Source organism: Oncorhynchus clarkii, chromosome 30 (assembly GCF_045791955.1).
Source record: "Oncorhynchus clarkii lewisi isolate Uvic-CL-2024 chromosome 30, UVic_Ocla_1.0, whole genome shotgun sequence".
NCBI lineage: Eukaryota > Metazoa > Chordata > Actinopteri > Salmoniformes > Salmonidae > Oncorhynchus > Oncorhynchus clarkii.
In genome coordinates, this window is record NC_092176.1 from 11,544,715 (window position 1) to 11,559,276 (window position 14,562).

The 14,562-nt window shown below is 42.6% G+C and overlaps 1 protein-coding gene across 1 annotated transcript in view; it reads right to left on the reverse strand.

Moving 5' to 3' along the window:
• LOC139389871 (voltage-dependent N-type calcium channel subunit alpha-1B-like) overlaps nucleotides 1-14,562 on the reverse strand; it is a 143,263-nt gene that overhangs the window by 24,326 nt on the left and 104,375 nt on the right. Inside the window, exons 26-32 of the mRNA XM_071136869.1 lie at nucleotides 14,248-14,354; nucleotides 8,983-9,079; nucleotides 8,584-8,744; nucleotides 6,431-6,568; nucleotides 2,673-2,874; nucleotides 955-1,119; nucleotides 50-160 (exon numbers count right to left, since the gene is read on the reverse strand). Coding sequence (XP_070992970.1) covers nucleotides 50-160; nucleotides 955-1,119; nucleotides 2,673-2,874; nucleotides 6,431-6,568; nucleotides 8,584-8,744; nucleotides 8,983-9,079; nucleotides 14,248-14,354 — 981 coding nt within the window. The remainder of the gene's footprint in view (nucleotides 1-49; nucleotides 161-954; nucleotides 1,120-2,672; nucleotides 2,875-6,430; nucleotides 6,569-8,583; nucleotides 8,745-8,982; nucleotides 9,080-14,247; nucleotides 14,355-14,562) is intronic.

Below are 14,562 nucleotides of genomic sequence, written 5' to 3' on the forward strand. Positions count from 1 at the left end.
TTTGTCATATTGATAGCATGCAGCTAAACAGGAAGGATGAAAAACCCACCAGCGGACCGAAGGCAATGATCTTCAGAATGCATTCCAGAGAGAAGAGGGCAGTGAAGACGATGTTGAAGTGCTTCAACATGGCCTCGTAGAAGTCTGGAGCTCCATGGAACTGGTGCAGAAAGGAGAAACCAGTGAAGAACAAACACCATTGTAAAGGCCTCTCGAGTGGCGCAGTAGTCTAAGGCACTGCATCGCAGTGTTGCGGCGTCACTACAGCCTGGGTTCGATCCCGGTCACAACTGGCCGTGACCGGGAGTCCCATAGGGCGGCGTACAATTGGCCCAGTGTTGTCCGGGTTAGGGGAGGGTTTTGCCAGGGGGGGCGGCTTTACTTGGCTCATCGCGCTCTAGTGGCTCCTTGTGGCGGGCCGGGCACCTGCAGGCTGACCACGGTCGTCAGTTGAACAGTGTTTCCTCCGACGCATTGGTGCAGCTGGCTTCCGGGTTAAGCGAGTGGGTGTTAAGAAGCGTGGCTTGGCGAGTCATGTTTCGGAGGACACTGCAACATCAACATTCGGAGGACACTGCAACTCCCCAACTCGCCCGTTGGGAAGTTGTAGTGATGAGAAAAGATCGTAATCACGAAATTGGGGGAAAAAAGGGGTTAAAAAAATGCTAATATAAAAAAAACACCATTGTAAATACAACCCATATTTATGTTTATTTATTTTCCATTTTTTACTTTAACTATTTGCACATCGTTATAACACCGTACATAGCCATACAATTACATTTGAAATGTCTCTATTCCTTTGAAACTTTTGTGAGTATAAGGTTTATTGTTCATTTTTTATTGTTTATTTCACTTTTGTTTATTATCTATTTCACTTTTATTTCACAATAAAACCATTTGAATTGAATGATCCTACTATGTTTTCTGGTGAATGAGCCAGACTGTGCTAACCTTCATCATGAGCACCACGGTGTTCAGGGCGATCATGATCATAATGGAGTACTCAAACGGAGGTGACACCACAAACTTCCACATCCGGTACTGGAAGGACTGCACGTTCTCTGGCATGTAACGCGTCATTTGCTTGGCGTTGATGGCAAAGTCAATGCAGGCTCTCTGAAAAGAACGAGACGGGAATGAACACTTACATCCAATGTTCTCTTTCATAATCGCCACCCATTTCCTCATTATCATCATCATGGTCATCAGCACCATCATCAGTCGTCAATACGTTACTCTTTCAAGCATTGCCTTCATTAGGACTATTGCATCTGTATCATCAACTAACGGGGAAAAGCTTTTCAGAGGCTGGCTCCTCCTGGCTATGTTCTGGTTCCAGTTAGGAGAGTCAAGTTAGTTCAGCATACTGACAGACACAGACAGAGGGGACATACACTGAGTACACCAAACACTAGGAACACCTTCCTAATATTGAGTCCCCCCACTCCCCTTTTGCCCTCAGAACAGCCTCAATTTGTTGGGGCATGGACTGTGTAATGAAAGTATTCCACAGGGATGCTGGCCCATGTTGACTACAATGCTTCACACAGTTGTGTCAAGTTGGCTGGATGTCCTTTGGGTGGTGGACCATTTCTTGATGCACACGGGAAACTGTTGAGCATTAAAAACCCAGCAGTGTTGCAGTTCTTGACACAAACGGGTGAGCCTGGCACCTACTACCATACCCCATTCAAAGGCACTTAAATATTTTGTCTTGCCCAGTCACCCTCCAAATGGCACACATACACTATCCATGTCTAAACTGTTTCAAGGCTTTCAAATCCTTCTTTAACCTGTCTCCTCCCCTTCATCTACACTGATTGAAGTGGATTTAACAAGTGACATCAATAAGGGATCATAACTTTCACCTGGATTCACCTTGTCAGTCTGTGTCATGGAAAGAGCAGGTGTTCTTAATGTTTTGTATATTCAGTGTTTATCTATCTGTGCACAGTTGAGTCGTGTTAGGATAGCATACAAACAGACACAGGGAAACATATGTTGTTTTAGTTTAGAATAGGAACTGACGGAGATATATCTTCTATGGTTGCCTAATGGGGTCCCGGTAGACATGAGGTAGGGGGGACGGGGACGGCTCGCTGGCTTTGTGTCCGCCTGTGGAACCATAGATGGGGCTCCAGAATCAATCGTGGACCTGTGGACCTGTCACACTGGCCCTCAGCTGGGAGACTGTACTGTAGGCTCCACTGCAGCCTCACTGCCTCAACATGCACAACTGAACCCAGCATCAACAACAACAGCAGTGAGAGAGACTGTTCCTGCACTGAGTACTCTGCCTAATGAAAGGGTTTGGCAGTATGATTGGCAACATCTACAGAGTATAGTGAGCATAGTGAGCTGATGACCAACAACTCACAAATGGAGAGCAGGACCATTGAAGAAATATTAATTGTTATTCCTTTCCCTTACTTCCTGTTCCGTAAACTCTTAGAAAAAGGGTTCCAAAAGGCTGTCCCCATAGGAGAACCCTTTTTGGTTCTGGGTAGAACCCTTTTTGGTTCCATGTAGAACCCTGTGTGGAAAGGACTCTACAAAAGGGTTCTACCTTGAACAAAAAAGGGGTTCTTCAAATGGTTCTCCTATGGGGACAGAAGAAGAACCCTTTTTGGTTCTAGATAGCACCTTTTTTTTTGAAGAGTGTACTGTACCTCGTTTTTCTCCAGGCTGCACTCTGACATGGCCTTGTCTCCCTGCTCCTGGAAGGTAATGATGATCAAGGCCACAAAGATATTGACAAAGAAGAAGGGGAAGACCACAAAGTAGACCACGTAGAAGATGGAGATCTCTATACGGTAGCCTGGACTGGGACCCTGGTCCTCAAAGGTAGCGTCCACAGAGTGCTTCAGAACACTGGAGATGAACACAGGAACCATGCTGTCAGTATATGGAACCACTCACCACAACAGCCAAATGTAGTTAAACTACTACAACAAGTTTCCTACAGCAACTACAATATGACTAAGACCTAACTGGAAACGAGGACACCATTTCAAGTTCTACGTCTAAAATTAGGGACATAGTCAATTAAAAGCTTTTGTTAAAATGTAATAGGCATGTGATTAATGTTTAATGTTGATGATAGAAAGGTCCATTTTCATCAGCCGTGCTAAAATATTCCTTGCAGTAATAGCCCAACTGAGAGAGAGAGCCTAGCCACTTAGCCCTCCAGGTTATGAGGACTGAGTCTTATTTAACGGACTTCTACCCTGACCTAAATGACTCACCAGTCCATCATTTTTACATATCATGCATCACTGGATTATTTAATAACATAGCTAATTCAATGATTTCATTGAGGAGGACAGAGGATCCGGAATAAGAAGGAGAATTATGAACATGCCGGAAATTGCACAGACAACCCTCTCTGGTGTGCTGACCCGACAAGCCTGCGCACTTTGCTTGAATACGATATTAAAGACAATTACCGAGACTAGCACAGCACATTCTCAGAACATATCCCCAGGGCAGGCTTGTTCACCCTCTAATGTTCTAGTACTGGGTCTTTCTATAATTAATGGGGCCAATGTGTGACATTGGGATAAATGTTTTAAAATGGTTTGAAACAGAAATAAAAAGGGTTTTCATGCAGTTCCTCATGCGCACTTAGAGGAATAAAAGTGAATGTATGCAAATTGGCCCATAACTCCACCTATTCAACATCATAGGCCCAGGACTATGCATCCTTTAAGCAGGGTTCATACAGACATTGGCAAATGAAATTCAAGGACTCTCAGGGACTTTTTCAAGCACTTAATTGTAATTTTCAAGGACCGCAATGTTAAACAATTTTATAATTATAAAGAACATATAGGGCCTAATATAGAACACCCCCCAAAAAAGCATGAAAAAAAGTGTAGGCCATTACCACTTGAAGAATAATGCCTTTCTTTGGCCTTGCCAATGCATTGATATTCAACTTATTATTACATTCTAAAATATGTGAGAATAATGTGGACTTGCCTGACTAAAGAAATTGGATGCATGCATGGTGATTTTTCTCCTAGCCTTTGTGGCCGACGCAGGCAAACAGAATAAAGCCATGAACAGCAGCAGCGGTAATCTCACCATTTGAATCTCACCATCGCTGTTTTTATAATGAGAAAGTGACCAAAAAAACGGGTTCCTTTTATAATGGAAGGATTTGTATGGACAGTCAAGTTGAAGACAGCATTAGATGATGTCCTCATAACTTGCACTGGGTTTTACCCCAACAAAGATGTCAGATTGTCAAGGGATGCCTATTCCAGTACTTGAATTTCTGAGCTCCAAGTTCAAGTAGGGCTACTTCAAGCCCCTTGTATTGTTTAGAATTGCAGGTGTAACAAGGAAAACAACATGTATTTGTCATGATATTTCATTACCAGATCATGTTGTGAATAAGCCCACCAGGCTGTATAATTTGATGTCATTGTATCCAGAATAATATCACGTAGTAGACTCTGTGTCCAATCCGAGGCACAAAAACACGTGAAAATATGAAGTCAATACCTTGATGCTTTCTCTGTTAGATCTAACGAGACACTGCTGTAAATCAAATGGGCAACAACAGATGATCACCATCAATTCGCTAGGGACATTAGATCCAATGTGGGTCCAGGCAAAGCGGTTTTCACCGGCAAAACGAACGAGACACCAGAATATTCTGGACATTCCTTTGCGATCACCTTTTTTTTCCAGCACTTGGGCTGTTGTTGCATCGCATGCACTATCACAACAGCTGTTCGTCACTGATGATGTGTGAAAATATAAAAAATATTACGTCGTAACTAATCAGCTGGACACCAAATGGCATCCAACAAGTATGATGCATAATTATTGAAAATGATTTAAGTTTTACGTATCAAGGTAAGGGGACTCTTTCGGTTAGAAGCATTTGATTTTGCAATGCATACATTATTTTGGTTTTCTGTGCCCATGAAAGCTGTTTTCACCCCATAACATAAGGAGACAGGAAATGTTATGTAGTTAAGAAAAGTGATGTTTTATGTCACATGACTTTGGACAAATCCGTAAAGACAATAATCATGATAAAGAGTTAAACATAGGTTTTAATCAACTCCTGAATTTGATTGAATATTCTGTACAGTTGAAGTCGGAAGTTTACATACACCTCAGCCAAATACATTTAAACTCAGTTTAGCACAATTCCTGACATTAAACCAGAGTAAAAATTCCCTGTCTTAGGTCAGTTAGGATCACCACTTTATTTTAAGAATGTGAAATGTCAGAATAATAGTAGAGATAATTATTTATTTCAGCTTTTATTTATTTCATCACATTCCCAGTGGGTCAGAAGTTTACATACACTCAATTAGTATTTGGAACTATTGCTTTAAATTGTTTAACTTGAGTCAAACATTTTGGGTAGCCTTCCACAAGCTTCCCACAATAAGTTGGGTGAATTTTGGCCCATTCCTCCTGACAGAGCTTGTGTAACTGAGTCAGGTTTGTAGGCCATCTATTTTGTGAAGTGCACCAGTCCCTCCTGCAGCAAAGCACCCCCACAACATGATGCTGCCACCCTCGTGCATCACGGTTGGGATGGTGTTCTTCCGGTTGCAAGCCTCCCTCTTTTTCCTCCAAACATAATGATGGCCATTATAGCCAAACAGTTCTATTTTTGTTTCATCAGACCAGAGGATATTTCTCCAAAAAGTACAATCTTTGTCCCCATGTGCAGTTGCAAACCATAGTCTGGCTTTTTTATGGCGGTTTTGGAGCAGTGGCTTCTTCCTTGCTGAGCGGCCTTTCAGGTTGTGTCAATATAGGACTCGTTTTACTGTGGATATAGATACTTTGTACCTGCTTCCTCCAGCATCCTCACAAGGTCCTTTGGTTGAAAAACAAGTTTTAATGACTCCAACCTAAGTGTATGTAAACTTCCGACTTCAACTGTATCTTATGTCTTAATAATATCATGACATTAACTAAATTGACAGATATCAATTACTTATCAACAGCTCTAACAAGTTGTCCAGTGTAGGAAATTCTCGCTGGTAGCCTAGTTTATAGAAAAACCCTATTGTTCTACTGTCTGTCTGTGTCTGACTGTCTTTCTGTATGTCTGAGAGACACCAGACCACAGCACATATCCCATGTAATGTTTACCCATTCTACTTCCTGTCTGTCTGAGAGGCATCAGGCCACAGCACATTCTCAGAACATAACTCCAGGCCTGTTCACCTCCTACTGGTATACTGTTATACTGTCTGTATGTCTGTCTGCAGGCCAAAGCACATTCTCAGAACATATCCCCAGGGCTGTTCACTTTCGTCTGTCTGTCTGTCTGTCTGTCTGTATGTCTGTCAGTCTGTCAAAGAGCCACAGCATATTCTCAGAACATATCCCCACCAAAGACTTCAACTCTATATAAGCTACTGAAAAGGAGCCTGGAAAGTGGACTTACTCAGGCCAGCCCTCTCCGGTGGACACAGTGAAGAGAGTGAGGAAGGCCCAAAGCACGTTGTCATAGTGGAACTCATACTTCTTCCACACCCGAGGCTGGGCGGCCACCTCATCTTTATCATAGTCCAGGAAATTACCTCTGTTTAGGAGGGGGGGGGGGGGGGGGGGGGAGAGAGAGAGAGCGAGAGAGAGAGAGAAAGAGAGAGAGAGAGAGAGAGAACAACTTACTGCATACAAACACATACAGGAATATGAATATTCAGATACCTCTTTGATTAGGTTGACAAGACACTGTCCATGTGACAAATCAATAAGATACCCAAACAAAAACACATAATTAATGCAATTGTCTTCAACGCAGCACTGGGCTGTTCTTCTCTCTATGGGGGAAGATACAGCATATATACAGCAGTATGTGGACACCCCTTCAAATTAGTGGATACGGTTATTTCAGCCACACCCGTTGTTGACAGGTGTATAAAATTGAGCACACAGCCATGCAATCTCCACAGACAAACATTGGCCGTAGAATGGCCTTACTAAATAGCTCAGTGGACTCATCGTCATAGGATGCCACCTTTCCAACAAGTCAGTTCGTCACATTTCTGCCCTGCTAGAGCTGCCCCTGTCAACTGTAAGTGCTGTTATTGTGAAGTGGATACGCCTAGGAGCAACAACGGCTCAGCTGCAAAGTAGTAGGCCACACAAGCGTAGCGCGTAAAAATCATCTGTCCTCGGTTGCAACACTCACTACCGAGTTCCAAGCTGCCTCTGGAAGCAATGTCAGCACAATAACTGTTTGTCGGGAGCTTCATGAAATGGGTTTCCATGGCCGAGCAGCCGCACACAAGCCTAAGATCACCATGCGCAATGCCAAGCGTTGGCTGGAGTGGTGTAAAGCTTGCCGCCATTGCACTCTGGAGCAGTGGAAACGCGTTCTTTAGAGTGATGATCACACTTAACAATCTGGCAGTCCGATGGACGAATCTGAGTTTGGCGGATGACTGGCCTGCAAAGAACTGTGCAAAGCTGTCATCAAGGCAAAGGGTGGCAACTTTGAAGAATCACAAATATATATATTTTTTGTTTTGGTTACTACATGATTCCATATGTGTTATTTAATAGTTTTGATGTCTTCACTATTATTCTACAATGTAGAAAATCGTAGAAGGGAAGAAAAACCCTGGAATGATTAGGTGTGTCCAAACTTTTGACTGGTACTGTAATCAACTCACCGTTACTGCTCTTAAATACATATAGCTAAAGCCTACCATCTGTGATGATATGGCCAATAATCACTTTGCCACATGAAAGGTAAACAAACAAACAGGCAAATACAGCCTACAAGTAGATTCAGCACCACGGACAGCGATCACAAATCCCGCGATAAGACAGTTAGATCCAACAGAGATAAGTGGAAGATGTATTTTTGATCAATGAAATGATCAATGAAAAACAATAATCAGTCTTTTTAAATAACTTGACGTTCCTAAATGGGCTTCCTACAAGTCACTGACACCTTTCATGAAATGGGCATCACACATAATGAGTCCAAACGTTTCACAGAAGTTGGACAAAAATAATGTCCAATATACATTAAAAAATCGGAATGTCTGTTGACTGTTTTGCTGCTTGTGATATTTTAACAAAACATTTGTGATGTACATAAATAAAGCAACTGTGTGCGCCACCGTTGACAAAATCATAACCAAGTGAGTTACCCCGAAGACCAGCTTTTGGTCGGTCTTAAATAGTCCTAGTTGTGTTCACTGAAATTGCCATATTGGCGCACATTTTCAAGAACACACCTCCAATATTTCCACCCCTCCCACCTCAGCGCAAGCCAGCTGATGGTTAGACAGGTAAATTGTCAAACTTGACTAACTGGCAAATGCGCCAGTTTTTACATAACGAAATTGGAAACGACGGTGCGTTTGCCTCCTTAACTCCAGTCAAAAATAGAGCCCCTGGGCCGTACCACCACAGCTGCCCTGGAGGGGTCGCCATCTCTAGAGCTGTTACCGTTATTCCATGGTTTGCTATATCAATGTTAGGCCCAGTGCCTTGGTGCCAACTTTGCTCATCTGCCTTCTCCTGTTAATTTCAAAATGCCCTTTCTTCTTGTGCCAGGCTTGCTCAGTACTGTAAACCTACCTGCAGTCTTTCTCCAGGCTCTTGGACTCATCGGTGCAGTAGAAGAACTTGCCCTTGAACAGCTGCACGGCGATGACAGCGAAGATGAACATGAAGAGCATGTAGACTATGAGGATGTTGAACACGTTCTTCAGGGAGTTGACCACACAGTCAAACACAGCCTGAGAGAGGACACACACACACGCACGCGCACGCACGCACACACACACGCACACACACGCGCACACACGCACACACACACACACGCACACACAAACACACGCACACACACAGAGAAACATGGGGCTGGGTTAGATACAGTACACGCTGATGACTCTGTGTCCTGACAACACTCATCAATAAGTCAACACCAGTGAATACACGTGTAGTGTACAGGTCAGATAAAGTCCTCTTCCGTACCTTCAGCTTGGGTAGGCGTTTGATGGTCTTGAGGGGCCGTAAGACTCGCAGAACTCTGAGGGACTTGATGGTGCTGATGTCCTTTCCTTTGGACCCTCTGCACAAGAAAAACACTAAGTTAGACAGCAAACCTTGTATTCAGAAACGGCTAAGAACAACAATTGCATTAAAACAATTGCATTAAAAAAGAGGCAAACCACTCGTGACAAAAGTCAAAAGCTTGTTGATGAATCACTGTTGCTTCTACAAGTTTCATGAATGGAAAGGTTTAGACTAAGAAACAGAAAGCATTTGAAGAATGCTCTCTGACGGTCTTTACCCAACGTGAATGTCAATGTTCTTACAATCTAAGGAAATGGGGTTAGGAGAACGTTTGTTATTTACATTACCATCTCCCACTACTAAAGACATTGCATTTCTAATAATACTTCCAAAATGATTTGTGTTTGAAAAATACAACAGAATAATAATTGAGGTAAACATTTTTTTGTCAAAGCTGTAGATACCCTTGGTACAGATAATTGTTTGTGACAACCAACCACCCAGCCCCAACTGAGAATGGATTAGTAATCTCACTGTAGGCTCATGCCTCTCCAGACCATTCAGACAGGTACCGTAGCATGTAATCCTGGATTACATGAGCGAATTGGACAGTTTGTGGATGTATAGCATGCAGAGTAGTTATCCCACAGCAATACACCTTCTCTGAGAGTTACATCTCAACACATTTTTCTCCATGCAAATAGCACCCAAAAAAGAAATCAAGTACGCTCGCACTACAGACTGTGCATCAGGTTTCTGCAGAAGAACCCATAACCAGTGGCAAAAAAAAAATCAACGGTGACGTTTCTTTTAAAGGAACCAATGCTGTTTTCATACACAAATCCTGCTCGTTAAGCTGAGATGGTGAGACTGACAGACGAAAAGATGAAAGGATGTCAGTGTAGAGTATTATGACTCACGGGGAAATACAGGAACAAGAGATGTAATAGACTTTCTCAGATACAATGGGCGGAAAAACAGAACATCTTTTGAACCAACATGTGAAGAAGTCTGAGCAGAATCCCATTAAGTCTCCGTGTATATTAATGTTCCCTACAGACTCAGAAGAGCTCATGCTGAATCATCACCTTGGGGAGCTGTGAGAATAGCAATACAAGTGACTCGCAACACAGGCATCTCCAAATCAAATACAACGAAGTGATACAAAATACTGTATGTTATATCAAATGTAAAATAATTGACCAATGTGTGGTACAGTACACAAAATGGTCATGTATTTAAGGTCAATCATCCCATTGGAGAATCGTGGATTTGACTGACTCCAATAAACAGTCGGCAACACATAAATAACCAGTCAAAGATACTACGTGACACTTCTACATTAATAAATGCTATAGAAATAGACCTATTCAACATACAGTACAGTCAACAACATTTATATCACAATGTGAAATGTTCCAGCACCCATGTCACTCAATCACATCTCTGTCTCAAATCTAGAGAGATTTCTCTGAAAAGGTGAACGCCTCTGTTGTTAAAGTAAATCCTACATAGCAGTCACTCATTTTCAACTGAGAGATAAAGACGAACTTGTAAAGATCACAGCATCTGGGGAAGATGATTAACATGGCACCAACAAGACAGTCCAGGAGGAGGCAAATGGCAACAGAGAGAAACAAATCTGCCAGCACCCTTCATTTTCCCCTACTCTGCCCTGCCTCCCCCTCTGCTGTCAGCTGCCATCACACACACACACACACACACACACACACACACACACACACACACGACTTCCCATCCAAGTGGGATGTTGTAACTCTGGCCATGTTGTAACCCTGGCTGGTATGCCCAACACAGCATAGACATGTGATATGACGCTGAGGTTCCTCCCTCCCACAGCCTCCGTTACAGCTCTACTCTACCACAACAGCATGCAACATTCATGCTCTGATACGCATTAGTCCAGCATGCTTTTTTTCGCAGTAAGTAGAGCCCGTGGTTTGAGATCACAAAACACTCACACATGTTAAACCACACATGACATTCTGATAGCTTTCAAAGGATGCTTGACCAGCTTGGAGAAAAACATGTGACTTGGGAGTTTCATTGCGAGCGCTTTGAGTTTTCTACAGGGGCTGGACGGTGACAGAGCTATGAGACGCCAAGACAGTGGTTAAATGTGTAATGAGGACATCATTCTCAGGTACAGGTGGCTGGCGTGTCCCATATGTCATCTCCCTGGAAGGAGAACAAAACGGTCATCCAAAATAACCACCATGTCCTGTCTGAGCACTGGCTATTTTTACTACTACTCTAAAGGTAGTCCTACAGATGTAGGATCTTGATATGACCCATTTTGCTACAGCAGGAAAATAATCCCTGCAGCAACAGGAAATGTGAATTATTATGTGGATTATAATTCATGGACATTTTTTGTAACGGTTGGTACATTTTCGTTAGGGAAAATCATGTCTGAAATTTCAAAGAGGAAATTACAAACTTCAGAAACCTTTTTAATCCTCAAATACACTACAAGTTTAAAATGTTCTCCTGGAAGGAAGGTTCTCCTGCAACAGGGTGATCAAATTAAGATCCTACATCTGTAGTTCTCTCTCTGTCAGTGTGGAACAAGACTGTATTATGTTTTAATATAGGCACTGACATGGCTATGCTTGGTGCGTCTCCTAGTTTAACAGAATAAACACGAATGTGTGTTATAATAGCTCAGAGTATTTGACTTGGTCCATAGAAGCTTGAAAATGAACACAAAGAGTCTGCTGTACATAATGATTAGAATGGCCAGCATAGTTAGTGCTGATGCTGGGATTTGGCCCAATCATCAATTATGAACACGTTTTACTTGAGCATCCATTTACAGTAAGATTGGAGAGTGCTCTTTAATTACTTGCTACTTTTATTTCTTATTTTTTTCATCTTTCTTTATTTACTGAACTGTCGGTTAGGAGCTTGTAAGTTCGTGTTTCACTGTAAGGTCTACTACACCTGTTCTATTCGGCACATGTGACAAATCAAATTGGATTTGAACACCCAGAAAGAGAAAGAGAGGTTTCTATTGAAAGCTATCAGAGTGACATGGCAAAGGCTCCTGGACTGTAAAGGAAACCCTTTACTCATACAGGTTTAGTGATATGATCCTGGCCTAAGCAGAAGAAAGAGGGGTAGAGGGGAGAGGGGGGTCCCCACCTGGGCACACCTTGTGGCGGTCTGACGGGGGAAAACAGTAAAGGGGAAAAAACAAGATAAAGAGCACAATTATGGCGTCTTCCCACACATAGAAAATATGACAGGTACAATCTAAACAATTACCACACGGTGAATGGGAATAGGCCTATGATGTATGAAATTGAGATGTTTGTCATTGACTGTACTAGTCTGTCAGTGACAGACAGTTGAATGCTATTGTGAAAGTGTGAGGAACTGATTAGACTAGAAAAGGAACTCGCCAAATGACAATCTCGGCGATAATGACACTTCTTCGAGGATGACTGGGTTGCAAAATGGCTTTCATTTTTTCAAGGCAATGTTCCTAAAACTCAGGTTTTGTTTGCCAAAAAGACACTCCTGCCACTTGTTTTGGTGGCACAGGTAAGAGTGTGTTTCCTGTGTACTAGCAGACGTTTCCAACAGACAGAGGACATCTGACAGATGTGGAACTTCTGAAGGGAGATGGAATGGTGACACGTTGGTTGTGAGATTCAAGGAAGCAACACTGCACAAACAGTGTGTCGATGACACATCACGTGGCGGTACGGTTCATTCACAATGAGTCGGTGGATCACATTGACATGACAGGCAGAATGAGACCCGGGGCATGCAGGGAGAATAATGTCCATCGATCAACATCAACACGCCTGGCTGTCTGTCAGAGTGGCTAGGGGAGAGTGATAGATACTAGAGGCAGTGCTGTAGACAAACAAAGTGGGGATGGAGGGTGGTACCGTATGGTCACTAAGCAGTCACCAATATAGATACCTTGATGACACCATAACAGTTTAAACACACTCTGAGATTCCATGCAGAGATGTAAAGAGCTCCTCGGCTCTAAAGTGGCGTTCTTTCTTACTACCTTGTATGAGTAGTTGCCACTTAATGAAATGTGTTTGGTGAGTAGGTCCATTTGTAATCAAAACATGAGCTGATATAGAGCAGTAGGATCCTTCTTATCACAGCAACATGTATTTGTCTAGTGTGGTCCTGGTGAATATGTAGTCACACTGAGGTGACATTGTCCCCTATAGCGGAGGGGAACATGGAACAGGACAGAGGATCTGTGGTCAAGCAGATAAATATGAGAGAAGACAAGTGGACTATGAAAAGATGACGAGAAGAGAGAGAGATGAGTGTGTCCCAGAACAAAACAGGCCTATGGACTGAGCATAGACCCTGTTAGCTCACACAAACAGAGACAGGCAAGATGAGAGAGAGAGAAAGAGAGAGAGAGAGAGAGAGAGAGAGAGAGAGAGAGAGAAAGCATTACCCCATGAAGCTCCTTCAAGAGATCCAAGCCACAAGGAAACAGAAAAGGAACTTTGAGTCAACAGCGCACATAACACTTGTGAAAACACACACACACACACACACACACACACACACACACACACACACACACACACACACACACACACACACACACACACACACACACACACACACACACACACACAGACACACAGACACACACACAGCATGAAATAAAGCATTTTGTGGAGGTTAATTTAACGCAACCCTTACTGCAAAACACCTCAACTATAAGCAAATAAACATGACATTATGCATTCCTATTTTCCCAATGTGTTGTTATGGAACTAATGGTAGGTTCTGGCAGCAGCAGCAGCAGCAGCAGCAGCAACATTACCAGATGTACAGGATAATTACCCTAAACCCACAGAGACTCTCTCTCCCGGACTAAACCCAGTATTTCACCTGAATTGACATATTCTCATTCTTACAAATAATCACAACAATTTGCCCAAAAACCCGTCCCAAAGACTGAGCCCATAATGAATACAATATTCCAGCAATAAGAGGTAGCAGACATATTATATTGTGGTGATACAAGGAATTTGATTCTGAGGAACTTAACCGATGGGAAATGACAGATGAATTGCAGCGCATGTAAATTCAAAAGAGAAAAGTATTTCTTGGAAAGTGCAGCTTATCAGGTTCTTCTGTCAAATTTGCCTTGTGCAATTATTTTATTTCATGAAATGATGAACGTTACTAAGAATATATACAACTTACGAAAATGCAAATGCCACCAGTGCGCCACTGACCACAATGAAGTCCAGAATGTTCCAGAGATCTCTGAAGTAAGAACCAGGATGGAGCAGGAGGCCCAGGTCAACCATCTGGACCAATCAGAGAGCAGGGTTAGACGGCTACAGAACACTGAGGTTGGAGCAACCTCCTATAGTCCTACAATGTATTCAATTAAAGTGCTCTCATTTAGTAATGCATTTCAATAAACATGGCACGTGGCATGAGGCCAATACAACCATAGGAGTAACAGAATGAAAAAAAAAGAAATCAATTCTAGACAAATATATTGTGGAAATC